We start from the raw sequence: 20,179 nt of genomic DNA on the forward strand, positions 1-20,179 counted from the left end.
TATGGTATAATATTCAACCTAACAACTCTAATCTCTTCTAAATTAAAACACCACATGAGAGCTTGAAATGCTCTGATAATTTTAAATTCTTAGACACTGAACTTGCTCACAACAGTTTGTTTCAATTAAATTTTCAATGCAGTTTTTTTTACTACAGATATTCTGGGAAAATTGCCTTACAAATGTGAACTAGGGAGGCAAGTTCTTACAGTGACCATCACAAACCAAGTAACCACAATCTGAATCCTATAAAATGCAAAGAAAAAAAAGATGTTAACTTAAGGTAGCCTAAACCCCAACTCCTTTGATATTCTACTTACCCTCTTTTCCTGCATCTGTTTAACAAACTATTTTACATCTATCTAACATCTGTTTCCTCATCTATTTAACAAAATGCTGAATAGTTTCCAAGTCAAAGTATAGAGACAGCAGATATAAGGCCCTCTCCTCCTGTATCAGTAACAGACATATTAACAGTGGACAAGATAACCAAGAAAGACTATAATGATGCTAAAGCAGGGTTTAGTCATATAGAAAGGCAATAGAGTTCAAGATGAAGAGGATAAGCCAAGGGCTGAGAGGCAAGTGCAAAAATTAAAGCAATGCAGAAAATATGCAAGGTAATGAGAACATGATACACAGAACAGGAAGTGGAAATACTTCATAAATGATTTTTAAAATTCTGGGAAGAACCTTTTGTAATGCACAGCAGTATTAACTCACCAAATTTTTGTTAAAAAACCCAACACAACCCCCCCCAACACACTGAAAAAAACCCCAGATGTGTGACCTGTGTATGATAGAACAGAGCAGGACAGAGGTGTTTTACTGATCCTGTCGTGTCTGTGCACGAGCACTCTTGGTGGTCCCCACCTTACTTCTCTGGGCACTACACAAATTTTCTTACTGCTATTTTTTGCTGACGTGATGCATTATTCTTTTCTGCAGTAATGTGATGAAAGCTAACTTTATCAAGTCTAGGTAAAGTACGTCAGAATGTTTGCCAGGTGAAGTTTCCATTATCTCTGTGGAAATTCTGCTTCACTAGGCAGAAGCTTTCTAACTGAACGTCTTTGATGGCACTTTCTGAGTACTCTTCTGACATTACTTGTTATCAGCATTTGCAATCTTTTCTCCATTAAAGGTCAGCTTACGCTTCTGTATCTTTGCAGCACATCTTGTAATGTATGTAAAATTGCACCAGTATCTCTCCTGTAAAATATTAAATAGTGCAGCTATCTTAAAAGAACCTTTATCCATTCTTCAAGATAAGCATTATTTTTTTTTTATGACCCTGCTTGAGCAGGGGGGGTTGGACTAGATGATCTCCAGAAGTGCCTTCCCACCTCAGCCATTCCGTGATTCTGGGAAATAGCTTCCCATAAGCACAAAACTGCAAACAGTTGGAGAGCAACAACAAAGCTGGAGGGACAGGAAGAATCATAAGAAGTAAGGTTTGTCTGATTAACAAAAAAGTAAACCAGTAGTGATTTTTAGAAGTTTGAAGAGTACCAAGGAAGTCAAAGACTAATAAAGATCGAACCTGCCACAGTTCTTGTAAGTGTTGGTCTTTTCCTATTAGTGACCATAACTACAGAGTTATCATCTCAAGTAGGATTTCTAAGATTACAATATTCCTTCAACTTGTTTGTGTGCAGTTATGAATGGAGTCTACAGTGGGCAGATTTTACTTCGGTTGAAAACAAGCTACACAGGATATTAAAAATATATTTAGAAGCCAGAAAGGGGCATTCTGCAGCAAACAGTTAAGCCAAAATTATTCAGCATGACTCCTGTTAAAAGTGGGAAATTAGGTACTTCAGAGTATTAACCATGTACATCACACATCTGGCAGAATAACATTTAGTTCACTTGATAGTTCATCTTTAAATTTGCCTGGAGTGCTCAAGAAAGTCCCAATTCTCCCAGTCCATCATTATGCAAACACTTGCAATTATTCCTGTTACTTATCATATTGAATTAAAAAATGCAATCTGGAAAAAAAAGTGATCTGACTGCTTCAGAAATTCTTAAAAAAAAACCCAAATTCATAGTTACTAACAAGAAAGAGGTTAAACTTGATGAGATGTTTATATTAATCCAATAGGTGAAAGACATAGTGTCATGACTATATTGGACACATAAATAAAAATATGATTAGTCACTCATGGTCATAATTCTGTCCGGGAACACTATGTAATTATATGGTGCTTTTGTAATGGTGACATCACACAACACTCTGAAGTGAGTCGGTACCCACTATATGCCCATACTGTGAAAACACTGTGCAGGCACATAATAACAAAGGAAACCTTTTTATCACAACATACTACACTAAGCAGAGGTATCTAATAATTTCTATGAACAATGGAAGATTTCCTCATTTGAACACATATGAGGACAAATGAAAAATTCAAGGATTTGATTATGTGTTAATGTAAAATAGATTTGACTAAAACCCCAAACCAACCTGACATTCACAGCTCTGACTTACCATCATTGCCATGATCTCCTTCCTACATCCTGAGGTCTGTCCCTGCCTTTGGTGACAGACCTCCATTCTAGATGCAAAGCGGCATGATCTGTAAAAATTCCAGGTTTAATGTGTAACCTGTCTCAGTTTTCTCAAGTTTTTTATTCAAACTTCATGTTATTTTAACAAAACTTGTGAGTTTATAAGTGATACTGCTATTTTTTCCTTCCAAAATCGATGCCATTAGTGAGTCAGTCAATGTAGACCTCACAATGTTAGGGCTAATTTCAGAGTTCGAAAGCACTAAAAATAAACACAGAATGGAATATGAATGCTGAATTAATCATTACATCTTTAACATAGCAAGAGCAACAAAGCTCCAGTGTTCGCAATCAGCACAGTTCCCCGCTAAACAAATACAAAGTTAATATTGTAGGAACACCTGAATGACTTAAATGCATTCATCAGCTTTTGCACTTGATTGCCCTAAGCCTTTCTGGACAGCCAGCTGAGCAGATAGGCTTGGCATAGCAGAGCTATCCCTGTTGGATTTGTTTAATCACACTTTAAAAGAAAAAAAATTTAAAAAGGGAAGACAAATTACTAAGGACATTTTTAAGCAACTGTTTTTAAAGCTATAAGGTTATTTACGTTACACGTAAAACATTTACCACTTTCTTTAAAGGCATATCATTGTTCTTTTACTGTAACATTCGATGTCATTTCTGTACATTCTGAATTGAATCAAAATTCAAAGAATTAATAGATGTGATTGCCACTTAGCTGACATGTTAGTAGATTTAAGAGCCAAAGATGACCATTAGTTTTTTTTACTTTGATCTTCCATACGCCATGGGCTGTATACTTCCACCTGCTGACCTCCAAGTCCAATAACTTGTAGCGCATTAAATTAAAGTCTCCAGAATAGTGTCAGCTTTGATGACTTCCAAAGTTACTGTCACTGCTTCTTACGATGGCTATTCATCTGCCCTGGTATCTACATACACCTTATTCCTAATTTGTATCCAACTGGCTTTAATTTCTACTCATTGGTTCCTGAAACAATCCTAAATTAAAGTCTCTAGTTTCCCATATTTTCTTTTGGGGAAAATACCTCTACTGTGCACTGTAACTATAACCAGGTTTAGATTGAGTCAACTCTTGCTAAAAGCTAGTCTGATTGCTGATTTCAACTTAATTATCTGACAAACATAGCTCTTTCCTTGGCTTATACATCAATGCAATATTTTTTTTCCAGAGTTACTCATAAATATACAATCAAGACTTTATGTGAACAAATAATTTCTGATATTCTCTCTGCTTCCTGATTGGAAAAATGATGGTTAATGAACAAGAGAAAAAAAATTCCCTTGTTCAGAGACACACTGTGGATACAATAATTCTGTAAACATTTCTGCAAATAATCCTGCTCTGCAAGTGGTGAACAATTCCAGAGAGGAGCTAAAGTTGAAACTGAATTGCTGATCAGAATTTGAATGAATGCTGTGAAAGTAATATGGCTCATGTAATTACAGAGGGAGTTAAATATGCTTTCATGGGGACTGAATTTGGTCCATGAATTCTAAATGAGCCAGTGGATGACTTCAATTAATGGAATGACATAATAAAATTATCAATAAAACTAAAGAAATTATAAAGTGAATCTTCTATCTACTGTATCAACTACCTTCTCTAAGAATTAATCGCATACTCTCAAGAATTTGAGAAACAAAAATATGACTTTCAGAACTTCAACTCTGATGAAGTAACTAATGAGATAGTATAATATCAATCAAAAGAATGTTTAAATTGACAACCATCCGACAATTACTACAACATCCATCTCCAAGTGCTATATGTGTGTTCCAGTAACTATGTTGGTTTTATGCTGAATTTATATTGTAAGTAACAATTGGTTTTAAAAACTGCTGATTGAAATGCCAATTTGCAATGAGAAGAGACATCTTCAAAATACGGGTAACTCTAGTAATTGCTACATAATATGCAACTCTATTTCAGATTAATGCGTTTACAAAATGTGAAATTGTCAAATAGTATTAGATTATGCCACACTGCAGGTACCCAACACAGCTGTTCTATTTCTCCAAAAGCATTAATTAAAAAAATTTTCAAGTTAGCAAAGGAAAGTCCTGTCCTCCTTTTTTGATGTACTACGTATTTTTGAGATGAAAATCAACCGAACTATGGAAATTTTTACACCTGTTCCACCTGGCAGAGAAAGACTGTTAATAGAAAATGGGAAGTTAATTTCAGTTTTAAAAAAATCTTTCAACTCAAGACTAAAGTAGTGTATTGAATATCAGGGTACTGGGAGTGTGTGGCCTCGGGAGAGCCACTTAATACATCTTTGTTGTGAGGAAAAAAAATACATGGACACTTGTGAAGCATCAGTGAAATGATTAAGATATAACCAAATAAGGTGAGGCACACTCTTCACCAGTCACATCGGGTATGAGAAAAAAAAAAAACATGGACACTTGTGAAACATCACAGAAATGATTAAGATATAACCAAATAAGATGAGGCACACTCTTCACCAGTCACATCGGGTCCAAGGCCAGAGACAGCTACCTCTGACACGTGGACAGGAGGTATGGCTTCTCACAGTTCTCAACTGCTACGCTATTGACAACAGAAGCTCAGCAGTGTTTCACCATCATGTTTTCAAATAAATCCTTTTGGCCAAAAATATCCATACAAAAAATTACATACTCTAACACAAGAAAAAAACATGCATAGAAATGTATGTGCATTTTTATTTCCCAGACGAGAAAAAGTTTTGAACTATGGTATAATATTCAACCTAACAACTCTAATCTCTTCTAAATTAAAACACCACATGAGAGCTTGAAATGCTCTGATAATTTTAAATTCTTAGACACTGAACTTGCTCACAACAGTTTGTTTCAATTAAATTTTCAATGCAGTTTTTTTTACTACAGATATTCTGGGAAAATTGCCTTACAAATGTGAACTAGGGAGGCAAGTTCTTACAGTGACCATCACAAACCAAGTAACCACAATCTGAATCCTATAAAATGCAAAGAAAAAAAAGATGTTAACTTAAGGTAGCCTAAACCCCAACTCCTTTGATAGTCCAAGGCCAGAGACAGCCACCCCTCTGACATGGACAGGAGGTATGGCTTCTCACAGTTCTCAACCGCTACGCTATTGACAACAGAAGCTCAGCAGTGTTTCACCATCATGTTTTCAAATATTTTTTCAAATATTTTTATGTTTTACCTTGTTGAAATCCTTTTGGCCAAAAATATCCATACAAAAAATTACATACTCTAACACAAGAAAAAAACATGCATAGAAATGTATGTGCATTTTTATTTCCCAGACGAGAAAAAGTTTTGAACTATGGTATAATATTCAACCTAACAACTCTAATCTCTTCTAAATTAAAACACCACATGAGAGCTTGAAATGCTCTGATAATTTTAAATTCTTAGACACTGAACTTGCTCACAACAGTTTGTTTCAATTAAATTTTCAATGCAGTTTTTTTTACTACAGATATTCTGGGAAAATTGCCTTACAAATGTGAACTAGGGAGGCAAGTTCTTACAGTGACCATCACAAACCAAGTAACCACAATCTGAATCCTATAAAATGCAAAGAAAAAAAAGATGTTAACTTAAGGTAGCCTAAACCCCAACTCCTTTGATATTCTACTTACCCTCTTTTCCTGCATCTGTTTAACAAACTATTTTACATCTATCTAACATCTGTTTCCTCATCTATTTAACAAAATGCTGAATAGTTTCCAAGTCAAAGTATAGAGACAGCAGATATAAGGCCCTCTCCTCCTGTATCAGTAACAGACATATTAACAGTGGACAAGATAACCAAGAAAGACTATAATGATGCTAAAGCAGGGTTTAGTCATATAGAAAGGCAATAGAGTTCAAGATGAAGAGGATAAGCCAAGGGCTGAGAGGCAAGTGCAAAAATTAAAGCAATGCAGAAAATATGCAAGGTAATGAGAACATGATACACAGAACAGGAAGTGGAAATACTTCATAAATGATTTTTAAAATTCTGGGAAGAACCTTTTGTAATGCACAGCAGTATTAACTCACCAAATTTTTGTTAAAAAACCCAACACAACCCCCCCCAACACACTGAAAAAAACCCCAGATGTGTGACCTGTGTATGATAGAACAGAGCAGGACAGAGGTGTTTTACTGATCCTGTCGTGTCTGTGCACGAGCACTCTTGGTGGTCCCCACCTTACTTCTCTGGGCACTACACAAATTTTCTTACTGCTATTTTTTGCTGACGTGATGCATTATTCTTTTCTGCAGTAATGTGATGAAAGCTAACTTTATCAAGTCTAGGTAAAGTACGTCAGAATGTTTGCCAGGTGAAGTTTCCATTATCTCTGTGGAAATTCTGCTTCACTAGGCAGAAGCTTTCTAACTGAACGTCTTTGATGGCACTTTCTGAGTACTCTTCTGACATTACTTGTTATCAGCATTTGCAATCTTTTCTCCATTAAAGGTCAGCTTACGCTTCTGTATCTTTGCAGCACATCTTGTAATGTATGTAAAATTGCACCAGTATCTCTCCTGTAAAATATTAAATAGTGCAGCTATCTTAAAAGAACCTTTATCCATTCTTCAAGATAAGCATTATTTTTTTTTTATTTAGAAGAATGGATGATTGAACAGGTAATGGCATATTACGGACAACTGATTTTATTCCTGTTATATTTTGTGGTTTGGGGTTTTATTTGTTTTTCAAACACACGTCATCTGTGGCACTGGCCAAGTTACCTTTGACTCTTCTGCTGCATCTACCTGCATAAAACAAGCAGTCAGAAAAATGTTTATCGATTAGCCACTAGTAATTGAAAAAGACCTTTGTTGTCTTGGAGCCTTCTTGGCTCTAAGTTTTCAATTAATTCAACTTCTTAATGTTCTTCCTTCTGGTCCTATACATTCACAGCACTCAAAAGAATTGAATTACTTTTTGAATTCTTGCTTTTTAACTGCAGTTCAGGTCCTGGAACCTGAATGTCAAGATTAGTGCTTTAGCCAGATCACTGATTTCACCTTATACTTCTATAGTAATATTTTCCTTTTTCATTATTCAGGCTCACCTTCAGCAGTGATCCTGTGCACTAGGCAAGAATATAGACTTCAAAACCATCTAAGGTGTCTGTAAGTCTTTTAATTCTAGGCCATCCTATTGAAACAAAGAAAAAATTTCTTCACAACAAACCCATTTCTCCCAGAGTACCTAAATGCTATACGCTCCTAAATGAGAAAATCAATGTTACTCTTAGGAAAAAAATGATAGCTTTTCAAGTGTTTCATTTCACTATGGTTGGAGTTTCAATTCCAAGTGATCAGTTCTCTCAATTCTCACAGGCACACACAATGTTTTTACACTACATAGTTTCAAACACAAAAGTAAATAAGCAGCAATATCCATTCAGTTATTTCCAAATTGAGGGATGCGGAAGATATTTCCTCTGATCCAGAATAATGCAGTTCTACAGCTTCTTTTCTTTACTTTTGTTTTTTATCAGTGAAGTGGAACACACAAAAGACCTTGTCTACCCTACGTCTGAAACCTGAAGGAACTCTTGGGCTTATTCTTTTGAATTCGAGTGTCTTTTACCCTGTTGCCAACAGAAAGCCTCTTCAATCAAACCACAGCAACTACAGAAATAATTTAATCACAGCAAATGGTTCAGTACAAAATTTGCACCAAAACTAGAAACCAGATGAACAGATTCTCTGACACTTTGCATGGAAGTAAATAATGAGAACTTGGCCAGAATCAAACTTAAGGAAAAAGACTGAAAAAAGAAAATAACATAGATATTACAGCCTCCATCCACAACACATCCCCCAGAGAAAGCGTTGTACTGCCTGTGGTACACCAAGGAAGGACTGGTTAGTTTTGGAAGCCTTTGAATCCTCTCTGTAGCTCTCTGATGCACCTGCCATATATTCCAAAGACGCTGCAACTTTGAAAAAGTTGGATTTAGCTTCTCATAGGGACATCAGAAAAACTCTCAATTTTGAAAGGGATTGCAACAAACTTAACACCAGATTTTGTTTCCATTGCAAACAAGGTCACAGTTTCTATTAACTTTACTAGGATCAAAATCAGGATTTATGAACTGAAAGAAATTAACAGAAATATAAATAGCCTCAATAAACTACTCAGCAGGAATGTGTTAGTTAAGACATTAATTGCCATAGCAAGCAGGCCCTTTACAGAATATATTTAAAATAAAAATTAGAATTAGAATGGCTGCAGCTCTTCGTTTGGTATGAACATCCACCTCCTCACTGTGGATGAAGGGCCGCTCTCCCTACCGCACCCCGTGACTTCTCACTGCAGGTACCTGCACCAAGATGTAATGGAGTGTTTTGTGCAGTTCATTTTCTGTACAGCCTCTGTGTGACTCTGCATACATGAAATAATTATTATAAACCAGGTTATTGCTAACTTCAGACCAATGCCTCAGCAGGTCCTTAGAAAGAAATGGTACTACATCACACTGTCTTAGGTGATTAATGTGTCTAACATTTACCTTGAAGACAAACGTGAACATGCATGTGAATCTGCATGTGACTGAGAGCCATTAAAACAGCCACTGTGCTTTTTATTGCAGTGATTGCAGTGATTTTTCAAGTTTGAAGGGTCAATCATTGATCCACATTGGCAAGTTTTGTTCTGTTCTTCCTTATTCCCTGAGAACCCCTGAAACGTGCTTGTTCTGAGCGGCTGCTGGATGTGGGGCCTTCTGTGTAACTACTGCCTCGGGCAGCCAGGCTTATGGGTTTTATACACACACACTTAAGAACAGGGTCCTACTTCTAAATAACAAAAGACATCTTCTTTTCTGAAATGTACGTAGTTTCTTAGAATGCTGTATTTTTGGCCTAGAATAATTACAATTTCACTATGACTTTAGAAGGAAAAGTTTAAGTATCCATCCATAAGCCACGTAATTACAATTTCACTCTGAGTTTAATTTTCAGGTGTAGAAGGAAAAGTTTAAGTATCCATCCATAAGCCAGGCTCAGGAACTGAGTCATGGCAGCTATAGGCTGCTCTTTAACTTGAGACACTCCTCTGTCTAAAACTCCTCAGGACAGCAATATTGTGGTGCTCTGTTGGCAGCAGAGTCAATACTGCCAGGGAAAAGCAGCTGCAGTATTCGGTATTTGCATTATTTATTTTTTTTAAAGCAAATGGAAAGGTGTCAAGGAAGGCCTAACCTGTAGTAAAGGATACAAGCACATGCTATCTGTTAATTTCTCTCTATAAAATTGTATATTTTGCTTCTTGCTCAGCATACTTCACATGCACAGAGAGCCACTCCTAAGGGGATTACTGTTTCTGCTTCCAGATGCCCTTAACACTCCTTCTGACAAAGCACATGGTGGTTCTCCCACATCTCCTGGTATTGACAATTGTCCAATACAATGCAAATTTCAGTAGGCAGCAGAATATAAAGAAAATTTTTAACATTGGAACACACTTACTAAAATTAAGGCTCTATTAAAACTCAATTTTGAGGTGCTTACACTTGTAATGTTTCAATAGCCTGAAGATCAAACTAACTGCTCTTGAGATGTCTAAATTATTCATTTAAAATAAACTGAAAAATTTAATTTTTTTCTTTTTTAAAAATCATTTGCAAAGCTATTTTAATTTGATTTTTTTTTTTTTTGTTGAACATCTCTGAGTTGTTCCCTCTCATAGGTTTTAGAAATTGGACTAATGATGGTGTTTGTGATCAACCCTGTATTTTTTTATGGGAATATAAATGCTTTCAGTGATAGCTATTTTTACTCATATAAATTCTTGTTTACAAATTAACAAATAATGCTGTATGAACAACCACCACGCTAAGAAATTACATTGAAAAAAAAAGTAGCTTTTACAAAAATATACCTGAATAACATTTTAAAAGGAGCCCTTGTGAATCATACCGAGTTTTTAGAAGTTCGTGGGAGTTGTGTAACCACTGTTTCCAGTACTTCACACGCTGTGCTCAGAATACAACATAAAGCTTTCAGGTCAGAGTCTCATACACTGTAAACTGGCACAGCTCTACTTGTTGGCATGAATTCCTTTCATTGCCCTCAGCAGAGATGCAATCATTCACACCAGATAGGGCCGTAGGCATCAGTTTCTGAGGGTCAGTTCTGCAATCTCTTGCAAGAACATGATAAGATACAAACGGGTGTCCCTTCTGACCTGCATTTCTTTTCTAGTAATTCTCCCAATCTAGTTTTCTGACCCTGGTCCTCAACTTGAATTCCTCAAAATCTAACTGGTTTTTATTGACTTTCATACCCCTGGATAAGCTTCATGGTTTAACTACTTATAAATTGAGAAATATATAAGCCAGAAACTATTGAACAAGGGAACACAGAACTGCCCATTATCCCCTCAATCACAAGCACTTTTCAAGGCAAATCTGTACTTAAAACATCACTTCATTGACTGATGGTACTTGTTTATTATACAATAGTCCCTAATTACATGGTGTTTCATTCTCAGCGAAGAATCTTCCAAATTATCACTCGGGAATAGTTTTCATGCAACTGACACAATGACATCAGTCTGCCTTCAAGATGACAGGCCTGGTTGAACAGCAGTCTTCACCACCACCAAACATCCAGGCTCAGGTGGTTCCAGAATTAGGAGGAGAAGGCCATCAGGCCGGGGGCATGTACTTACTGCAGCTACAAGCAACCATGTTTACATTGAAAATGGAGGCACTGCTGGAAATAGACCTTTTAAAGCCTAAAAATATCACCAAATTGTAGCTTTGCTTCAGCAAGTTCAAGAATTAAAACAGTACCTTCCCCTTTCCTGCATGAACCACTTTAAAAAAAAAAGAACAGCAAAAAACGCACAACCTCATATGAACTTTATGTTTTGTACTGTTTTGCCAACACCTTCACCCTTTTCTGCATGAACCACTTTAAAAAAAAAAAAAACAAACAGCAAAAAACGCACAACCTCACATGAACTTTATGTTTTGTACTGTTTTGCCAATACTATTCTTCTGTCTTCCCTTCTTTCCTTTCCATTTCTCTCATCTCCCTTTCTCCCAGTCCACCTCAGCTCCCAATTTTCCCAGTCCCCTCTGTCTTCAGGCTGAAGCAGGGCTGCTTCCTCACCCTCCCAGCTGTCTCCAGTGTGGTCTCTTTGGCCAAGAACAACGGTGGGCTGTTGTGCTTTGCCCCTGAGATGTTCTCCTGCACCTAAAGCAACATGATTTCTACCACCACTGAACAGCAATACATTCCAGCAGCAGAATCAGGGGAGGATGAGCAACTTGGAAAGTTAAGCTGTTCAGATGCTACCACTTAGAAAGACAAAGGAGTTCGCAACTGAATCTGTAATTATCTGGGCAACATTTTGTAATCATTCTTACTAAATTAATAGCAATTCTTCCCTTAAATTCATGAGAAGGCATTGCAAGATCGCCACACATTTGGTTATTTTCACTGGTTGAACATGCAAGTTGCTCTACTCAGTGGATGGTATCAAAACTCCTGAAGCATCCAGGTTCCTGGGGACCAGAACAAAATACAGCTACCCTGGGAAGCACTCTCTGAAGGCAGAAGGAGGGTACAAAACACCTAATCATGGATTCTAGTTTTCAAGTGCCCTTTTCAGGCCAAGCTAAATACCCTGCTGTGAGAAACTCTTTCTCATTAGTGATATCAGAGGACTAAGGAAACAGACAGATTATGTTCTCATTTTCCATTCCATCCTACTATTTAACCACATGTAAGAGTCCCATCAATTTCTCTATTTGTAGAACAGCACTACAAAGTAAACACAGTGATAAAGCCCTCTAAGATACTTGCAGGAATGAACTATGAATATGCTAATGTTAGCTACAGTAGACATATGGAGCGGATTGCTGAAAGGTTGGGGAATCTGAATCACAGAATTCTTACCATGACTAAATCTGGTATCTACTTAAAATGAAACTGAGGCACTGCACGGAGGATTATTTCTGATCATCTCATTGCAATATTTGAGGATATTTCCTTGCCATTTTCTACAGTGTTTAATTGTGAAGCTACACATGATGTTCTTGATATTGTCTGCAAAAATTGGAGCATGGATTTTTAATGTCAGGTACGCAGTCCCCTTTCTGTTGACTTCAGTAATTTCTTTCTTGTGTAAGACATGCTAAAAGGAAACAGTAGCCGTACAGACCATTCTGAAACCATTACGAGGTGACACACCTCATCTAAGCCATTTCCCATGCAAAAAGATGAAAATTCAAAAACATCTGAAAGAGGTTAGTAGAAAAAAAAAGGAAGTTGCCCGGTTTAGAAGTCAGGCCGTAGGAGTAACTAACAACAGCAACTTAAACTGCATCTGAGGGAATGGTTCCTGGCAGCCAGATATATTAATGCACATCCAGATGCAATGGTGCAAAGCTTTCCATAGTGGCAGCTCCAAAACCATAAATGGTGCAGCTGCAACAGTAAAACTCCACACCCGAGCTAATGGCATCACCAAAACCCTCAATCACACAAGCAGTCCTGAATCAAGGGACTAAGCTTTTTGACAAGGATCGCCAGGCGGGCAAAATAACCCCCTTTACACTGCATTTCACCAATACTGGAAAAAAAATTAGCATCTCACCAATATCTTTTGTGGTTACTGGCAATTGCACTAAGCTTAAAAGGAACATTTTTTCAGGTATTTCCAATATGCTGGAGGAACTGTCAATGGCTGCAGCTCTGCTAAAGCAAGAGATGCAGTGTGTGCAATGGAAATCTCAAAGACATATGCTCAGTACTGTTCGTTAGTGCTTTCCCTATTAATACCATAATCCCTAACAGAGAAAATCTACTCCTTGTTTAAAGAAAGTTCTCACTCCCTACTGGGATCTTGCTCATATATGGACCTTTGGGGGGGTTGCTTTTACCATCATTAGTTACGAAACTAAATACATAGGAATAGGAAGGAGACACAACAGCGTAATTATAAAGGAGTAGAATCTTGTCAAGAAAAGTTTCCCTTCCCTCTTTCCCCTCTATCATTTATTTGCTGCTGTCTTCTTTATACAGAACTTCAGCTGATATACAAAGGCAGTTCTTGATCTGGTGAATACTTAACTGTGCTAATTGAAGTGACTTTGGCTGTTGCTGTCGTTCGTCTCTTAACTATAATTAAAATTTCTAATTGGAATTTACAACTGTGCCTGTAGTGTGGTGTTATCACAGATGATATGCCAGAAGAAAGTTATGGTGCCCTTCCAGAAGATGAAGAATAATGGCTCTGGCTCACAGGTGAATTACACAGTTCCTTAGTGAGCACTAAGGACTAGCTTAAAAACCTCCTGGAGGCAAACAGTGGTTACCACGTAATTATGTGACAGATAAGCCACAGCCCACGCAGTGAGCAGGTCTGATGGATGGTATTTTCAGATATTTTTGTCTTCATCATTCATAATTTACTCAAGCACGATGCCACTAGTGACCAATATGAAAAGTGCTCAGTGAGGGAAGCCAGCGCAGAACACAGTTGCAGCATGTAACTTGGCAAGGAAGTAGAGAATTCTATCTGCACTTCACCAAACTCATGTTTCCAGTTCACTGTGAGATCCAGATACAAAGGGCAAGACTACTTTATTGCTCTGTGTTTATTTCTGAGATATTAGGAGGATTCATTTGCTGTATGGTCAAATCACATAACTGACAATTCCATGGGTAAAACCATATTCCATAACTTAAGAAAAGCATAACAGGGTCCTTTCATGAAAGCAAATAGAAAAGGTAGTCAGAGAAAAAGGTGATTCAAACTGGAGGGATTTTCAGTTTCTCCAGTCACTCCCACAAATACATCCATCTCCTTTATGTCATTTTTGCTTGTGTTACCTTTCAGAGTTAGATTATCTTCACATCTGTCTTTGACAGGTACGTTCTAGACCATGTAACATTATTTTTACTACCAAGATTTGCCTAGAAACACTTTTGCCTACACCCATACACTTAGCCACTTGGGGAGACATGATATCTTAACCCTCTCGTTTGCCAAGTTAAGAAATCCAGCTGTTATGCAAGAAAATGGAAAAGTTTGGTAATTGGAGTCTTCGGCACATATTAGAGTAACAGGACAACAGCAGAGAAAGAGAAAAAGGAGCTTTGGAAGAAGGGCTTGCACAAGAAGAGGGTTTGGAATTTGACACAGCTGTATGGTGTGAAGAAGGTGGTTGTACATTTCAGAGTTGTGAAAATGAGACAATAAATATATAAAGAAGATGTTGCTTCAGATAATGTATAAATAAACTGTGTAAAGAAGACGTTGCTTCAGATAATGTATAAATAAACTGTGAGTATACATATATATGTATGTAAAGTGTTTTAAAATGCGTGTTTCATTTAAAAGACATGGACAGCTAAAGATCAGAAATTAAAGCTTTTATCAACAAATGTGGGTCAGTGCTGACTCTCATATTCCTTAAATTCTTTCAAAATGAATAAACAAACTTCACTGTCAAAGTGCTAATATACCAGTGATTATCAATTGATGGTAGAAATAATGTTCTAGTTTTCAATAGAAGAGCTACTAACCAGCTTACAGAGGGATTGTTGCAGGAAAACAATGACAGGTACAGTCTGGTTCCTCCTACACAGTCTAGGAAGAGCAGCTGCAATATCAGAGAACATTAAACAAACTAACCTGTGGTGTCATTCCATGGCAGATGTACATGATTGGGATATTCTCCGTGTCTGGCCCTTGATCAAGGCACAAATCACTTTTCAGGGAATTCTGCAGCTAAAATAAACAAAAAGAAAAAGAAATCAAGGAAGTCTTACATGAGAAAAAGATGGTGCGATTACTTTCTTTTCTTTGCAAAAAAATCATACGTAGTTCAGCAAGGAAATGTGCAAAATTATAAATACTTGTTGCAGTGAAGATACTGAAGAGAAAGCACCTGGACTAAATTCTTCCTTGCAGGTAATCTAACACTGCTGATTTCAATAATGTTGCACAAGGTTTGAGTGGGGGTAGATTTCAAGAAGCCTTCAGAGATAGCAATGATTTTTATATAATTTTTTAAAATATTATGTCTAGTTGAGTCTCTGGTACACACTATATACAAAACAATTTTTTATCAGGGCAGCTAGCTAAGCATTATGGAGGGAGTTTCAAACACAGGAGAAAGCCCTGTAATTAAACGTCTTTTCAGAATTACTCAGCAGAATCTTCTGATTTCTGGAAATAATTTTAAAAAATCCTTTCTGCTGACACTTTGAGACTTCTGGCCAGTTGGTATGCACTAGCTCTTCTTTGCATTATTCTGGGCTAACCCACACACAGCAGCCTGGCTGTGAACAGACTGCAAAGTTATTGGCCCTGTTCATCACAAGCCCTACGTATTACCTGGACAATGCTGAGACAGATTTTTCTGAAAGTAAAGTGCCAAATTAACGAGCAGAGACAGCTGGAAGGTCAAAGTGTGAGGCCAAAGCTGTGGATTGTATACCCCTGGGCATGTATAAAGGTGTTCAGTGGTTTCAGATCAGTTCAGAGAACACAAGAGAACTGTCTGATGGAGGGAATGAGGAGGTGATGTGGCTTGCAAACATCTGTGATTAACTGAGCAGTCCTCTCAGCTGTGTACAGGGGCTCCTCTGAGGAAAACCACATGCTTAGAAAACGTCCCGGTTTGGGGTGGAGCAGAGGCAACTTTCTGTTCTGTGAGAGTGAAATATCTATTTCATTATTTCTTTTTTATTTTATTATAAATATTTCATTAAAGTCGTTCAGTTTTTTCTAAACTCATAAATCTCTTATTTTATTTATTTTATTATATTTATTTATTTTATTATATTTCATTAAAGTACTTCAGTTTTTTCTAAACTCATAAATCTCTTTCTCTCTTTTCTTCCTCTCCTTGGGGGAAGAGGTGGGGGAGAGCATCTGCCACCTTGGCATTCGCCAACTTGGCCTGAACTGCGACCAAAGGAAGAGTAGAAGTGCACCAGTATGTAAGAAGCGTGGACAAGCCAGAGACTGAAGCCAGGCAGTGAATAAAATCAAAACCATGAACTCATCTCTACAAGATTTCCAACTCCAAACCTAACTCTAAATTCAGTAACTGACAGGACAAGTCTCAACCTTAAAGAGAAAATATGCATTAGATCTCAATACTGGCCTTAGTGTTAGCTGCAAGCCTCGGGATTTAAATAAAGTTTCCTCTCTCAAAGCTTTGTATTTCTTAGCCATAAATGTATCCACAACCATGACTCTAATCATAATTAGACATTAGGCACCACTCTCTATTCAGACCCATGATAAACATTAGTTTTATTAGTTCATGCTTGGATTCATCATTTCCTCCAGCTTTTCCAAACCTCTCAATTCCAATGTTTGTCCTAGCCCTAATGTGAAAGCCTTTTCCTCAATAATCCTTATAATGAAGAAAGCAAAAAACTCTGCCTTGACCAACATCAGCATGCAGCTTAGCTGGGAGGGCTGACCCAGCAGTGAAACTGATAGAGACTGGAGAGTCCCAAGCTCTAAAAAAGACCATGACATTAACCCAATAGCAGCTGTCTGGTGATCCAGTGCTACAGAAAAGAAGACAGAACATTATATTCCTTTTAAAATCAGTCCTCTTCTTATGAACCTTGAAAACAAAAAAATAAATAAAATGAGCTCTTGAGATTTAATTTCCCAAACTTGTATCCCAAACACAACTCTACAATTAACTTGGAATATCTGTATGAAAACAATCCCTGCAGAGAACGAAAACCAAAAAAGCCACAGGCCTGTTAACTAATAAAGCTTTTCAAAATCTGAGACCCAGGCTTTTAGGAACCATCTCTTTCCAAAACCTAGTGGCTTTGTGGCAACCAACAATTAACTTGGGTAATGCACTTTTAGACTACCAAGACTTCATCTTAATTACAATCCAAAATATAGCCAGGTCACCTCACCAGTCCCCACACTAGAGAAGGAAATAATTAGTCAATGCTGCCATTTGGTCCCTTTCAAACTTAGAGTCTTACAGAATAGAGAGATTGAAAACAGATTACTGAAATTTTAAATTTGCAAAGTTATCTCAAACATCAAGCTGAAATAAAGGAGCCAGTCTCTACACTAAATACATCAGCTTTTGGCCCACTGACATTGCTTTCTCCTAACTCTACAAAATTCAGAAAAAAATTTGGTATCCAAACCTTTACTGTGGAACCAACCCTAACCCTAGCTATATGACACAGCATAAACTAGACACAAATGATACAACTACTTTCCTAACTGTCACAGAACAGGAGGAAATTTAGGATTCAGGAAATAAATATGAGTGGTGACACTGGAGATGCCTATATCATAACCCCCACCCCTATTTGGATAACTTTTGTAATTACTCAGTATTTTTTAAAATTAATGATACTGCTATAGTAGCAATATCTCTATTTTCTACAAAAAATGAATAAAGTTGATGAATGGAAGCACTTTGAGAATCAGCAATTAGCTGACGTGCTTTGAAATATCACACCTTTCTCCATTGTAAGACATGCAAGCAAACAGGAAAGCAGACATGATGGAAGATTAGAGACGCAGACAATTCTCCCACTAAAAAGATTGGGGCAGTTTATCTTTTTGTTCCATACAATTGTATTTATCAAACGGTAAGCTGTGTATTTCAGAAAACACTCCCCCTTTACCTGTACCTTTATCACATCTTTCTTAGCTGAGGAGACTACTCTCACTCTGCAGACAACAGCCTGTATCATCTGCATTATTATGCGGTACCTAAATACCCATGTTCTGCTGACCAGGTAGTTCAGTATTTCTGTAACAAACTCTTCTGATCCTTTTTGGTTTGTGTATTGCCAGCAAGGAACCTTCAAAGGCTGATGAAAAAGCCGAATATAAAATCATAGGCTTCTGGTTTGCTGGTTTTCATTTTGACTTAACACGATGTGGAGTTAATCCTGAGACTACACAACGAGTACCTTACCTAGTCCACTGTCTTCCTTTTTTATCTAGGATCACTTTTACCTGCAATCAATGATTTTTTTTAGCCAGAGGTAGCTACAAGCAGAACCATGCACCTATTAGCTGCTATGCCTCCTTCTCCTCAGGAAACTCTGCTCCTGATTAGATCATGGCATCACAGTCCATGGGAGAGGCTGCTTGCACACAGGTGTGATTTTGGCATTGTTCGGAACTATTTGAAGGCAATTCTGCACAGTCCATGGGAGAGGCTGCTTGCACATAGGTGTGATTTTGGCATTGTTCGGAACTATTTTGGAAGGTAACTGTTATCTCGTGCATTTAACAATGACCTAAACCTTTCTTGTAAGTGTTTTTCATCTCTTTTTTTGATTGTATGAAAAGCCAGCATGATAATTTTAACTGATTATCAAAGGGATCATGGAACTTTGTGGGGAAGGAATCAATTCATTTGCCAAAACAGTGCTCTACGGCACCCTCAAGGGTCTTCTCAGAGCCATAGTGGTAAACCCTGCAATCTTTCACTTGGAGGAACTGCTCTTACTAGTTACATTTCCTAATTGGGACTTGCATGCAAAAAGGCAAATTTAATTCATAGGAATCAATTTTTGTGAATGTGACACTGGATAGAGAATGCAATAAGGACATTCTAGCTCTACTAGCTTATTATGGGCCCATATTAACCCGCTATGCTCATCTTCCATGCCATGCACACCTGCCCTTTCTTTTCAGATTGCCAGTTTTCTAGGGGCAAGTATTGTCTCTGCTTTAATTAGCACAATACAACTCAAGCGTGATTTCAACATAGACAAGGGTGCTACTGTCACACAAGTAATGATGATGATTATCCCAAAATACAGGCACTTGAGGTCCTAAATTAAGATCTGGCTACAGTATGGAGAAGCTTGCAGTTGCAATACCGAGCCTATTTTGTTAATTCATCTGCTGCTGCAAACCTTCCAACTGACTACTCCAATGTGTCTCAAAAATTATGCCTTGAGTATCTCTGAGTGGAATGAGGGCCGTGAAACAAATAAAACCAAAACAATCAGGGAGGAGGATAACATTCAGAATACCTCAACAAAAACTACAGCAGAGCAGCTGTCTCTGTCAACTAACCAGTCTAACAGCTATTTAACTAGTGACTTCAACTTTATCTGATTCTTCTACTTAGAGCCAGGCATTGTCTTCATGAATCACTTCCCCTATACACCTTTCTCCCCCACTTTTTTAGAATGAGAAGTGTAAACAAGATCCTTACCACCCCATAGGCGACAGTATCTGAGTACATTCTCATTTCTGGGTACACGCTGACAAGATACCACCTAAAGGTCTTGCACTGGAGCTTCTTCCTCAAGGCCTTCCTCTCAGAAATATCACCAATATCAATTCCGGAGTCCTGCACATAAAACAAAGGACAGAAAAAGCAGAAAAGACATCAGTGACACACTTCTGTGTAAACTAATCATCCAGAGTCTCCCTTATTGCAAAGATGATTATGATCTATAATAAATATCAGCTTTAGGTTCTGGAGGGAGTCTGTCTCCCCCACACATTCCGTAAGTGCTCCAATTAAATATGATACAGGTCACCACGGCGGGGTCTCTTTCAAAGTCTACTTTGGTCAATGGAACCACTCCTGGTGACTGCAGTGGGGTTTAGATCTAGCTTCCAATGAATATCACTGTTGTTCTCTTA

General features: G+C 37.6%; 1 protein-coding gene across 1 annotated transcript in view; it reads right to left on the reverse strand.

Moving 5' to 3' along the window:
• GALNT18 (polypeptide N-acetylgalactosaminyltransferase 18) overlaps positions 1-20,179 on the reverse strand; it is a 278,270-nt gene that overhangs the window by 36,222 nt on the left and 221,869 nt on the right. The window contains exons 8-9 of the mRNA XM_014935984.1: positions 19,743-19,880; positions 15,194-15,289 (exon numbers count right to left, since the gene is read on the reverse strand). Of these exons, the coding sequence (XP_014791470.1) occupies positions 15,194-15,289; positions 19,743-19,880 (234 nt within the window). The remainder of the gene's footprint in view (positions 1-15,193; positions 15,290-19,742; positions 19,881-20,179) is intronic.

Source organism: Calidris pugnax, unplaced genomic scaffold (assembly GCF_001431845.1).
Source record: "Calidris pugnax isolate Ruff unplaced genomic scaffold, ASM143184v1 scaffold26, whole genome shotgun sequence".
NCBI classification, from domain to species: domain Eukaryota; kingdom Metazoa; phylum Chordata; class Aves; order Charadriiformes; family Scolopacidae; genus Calidris; species Calidris pugnax.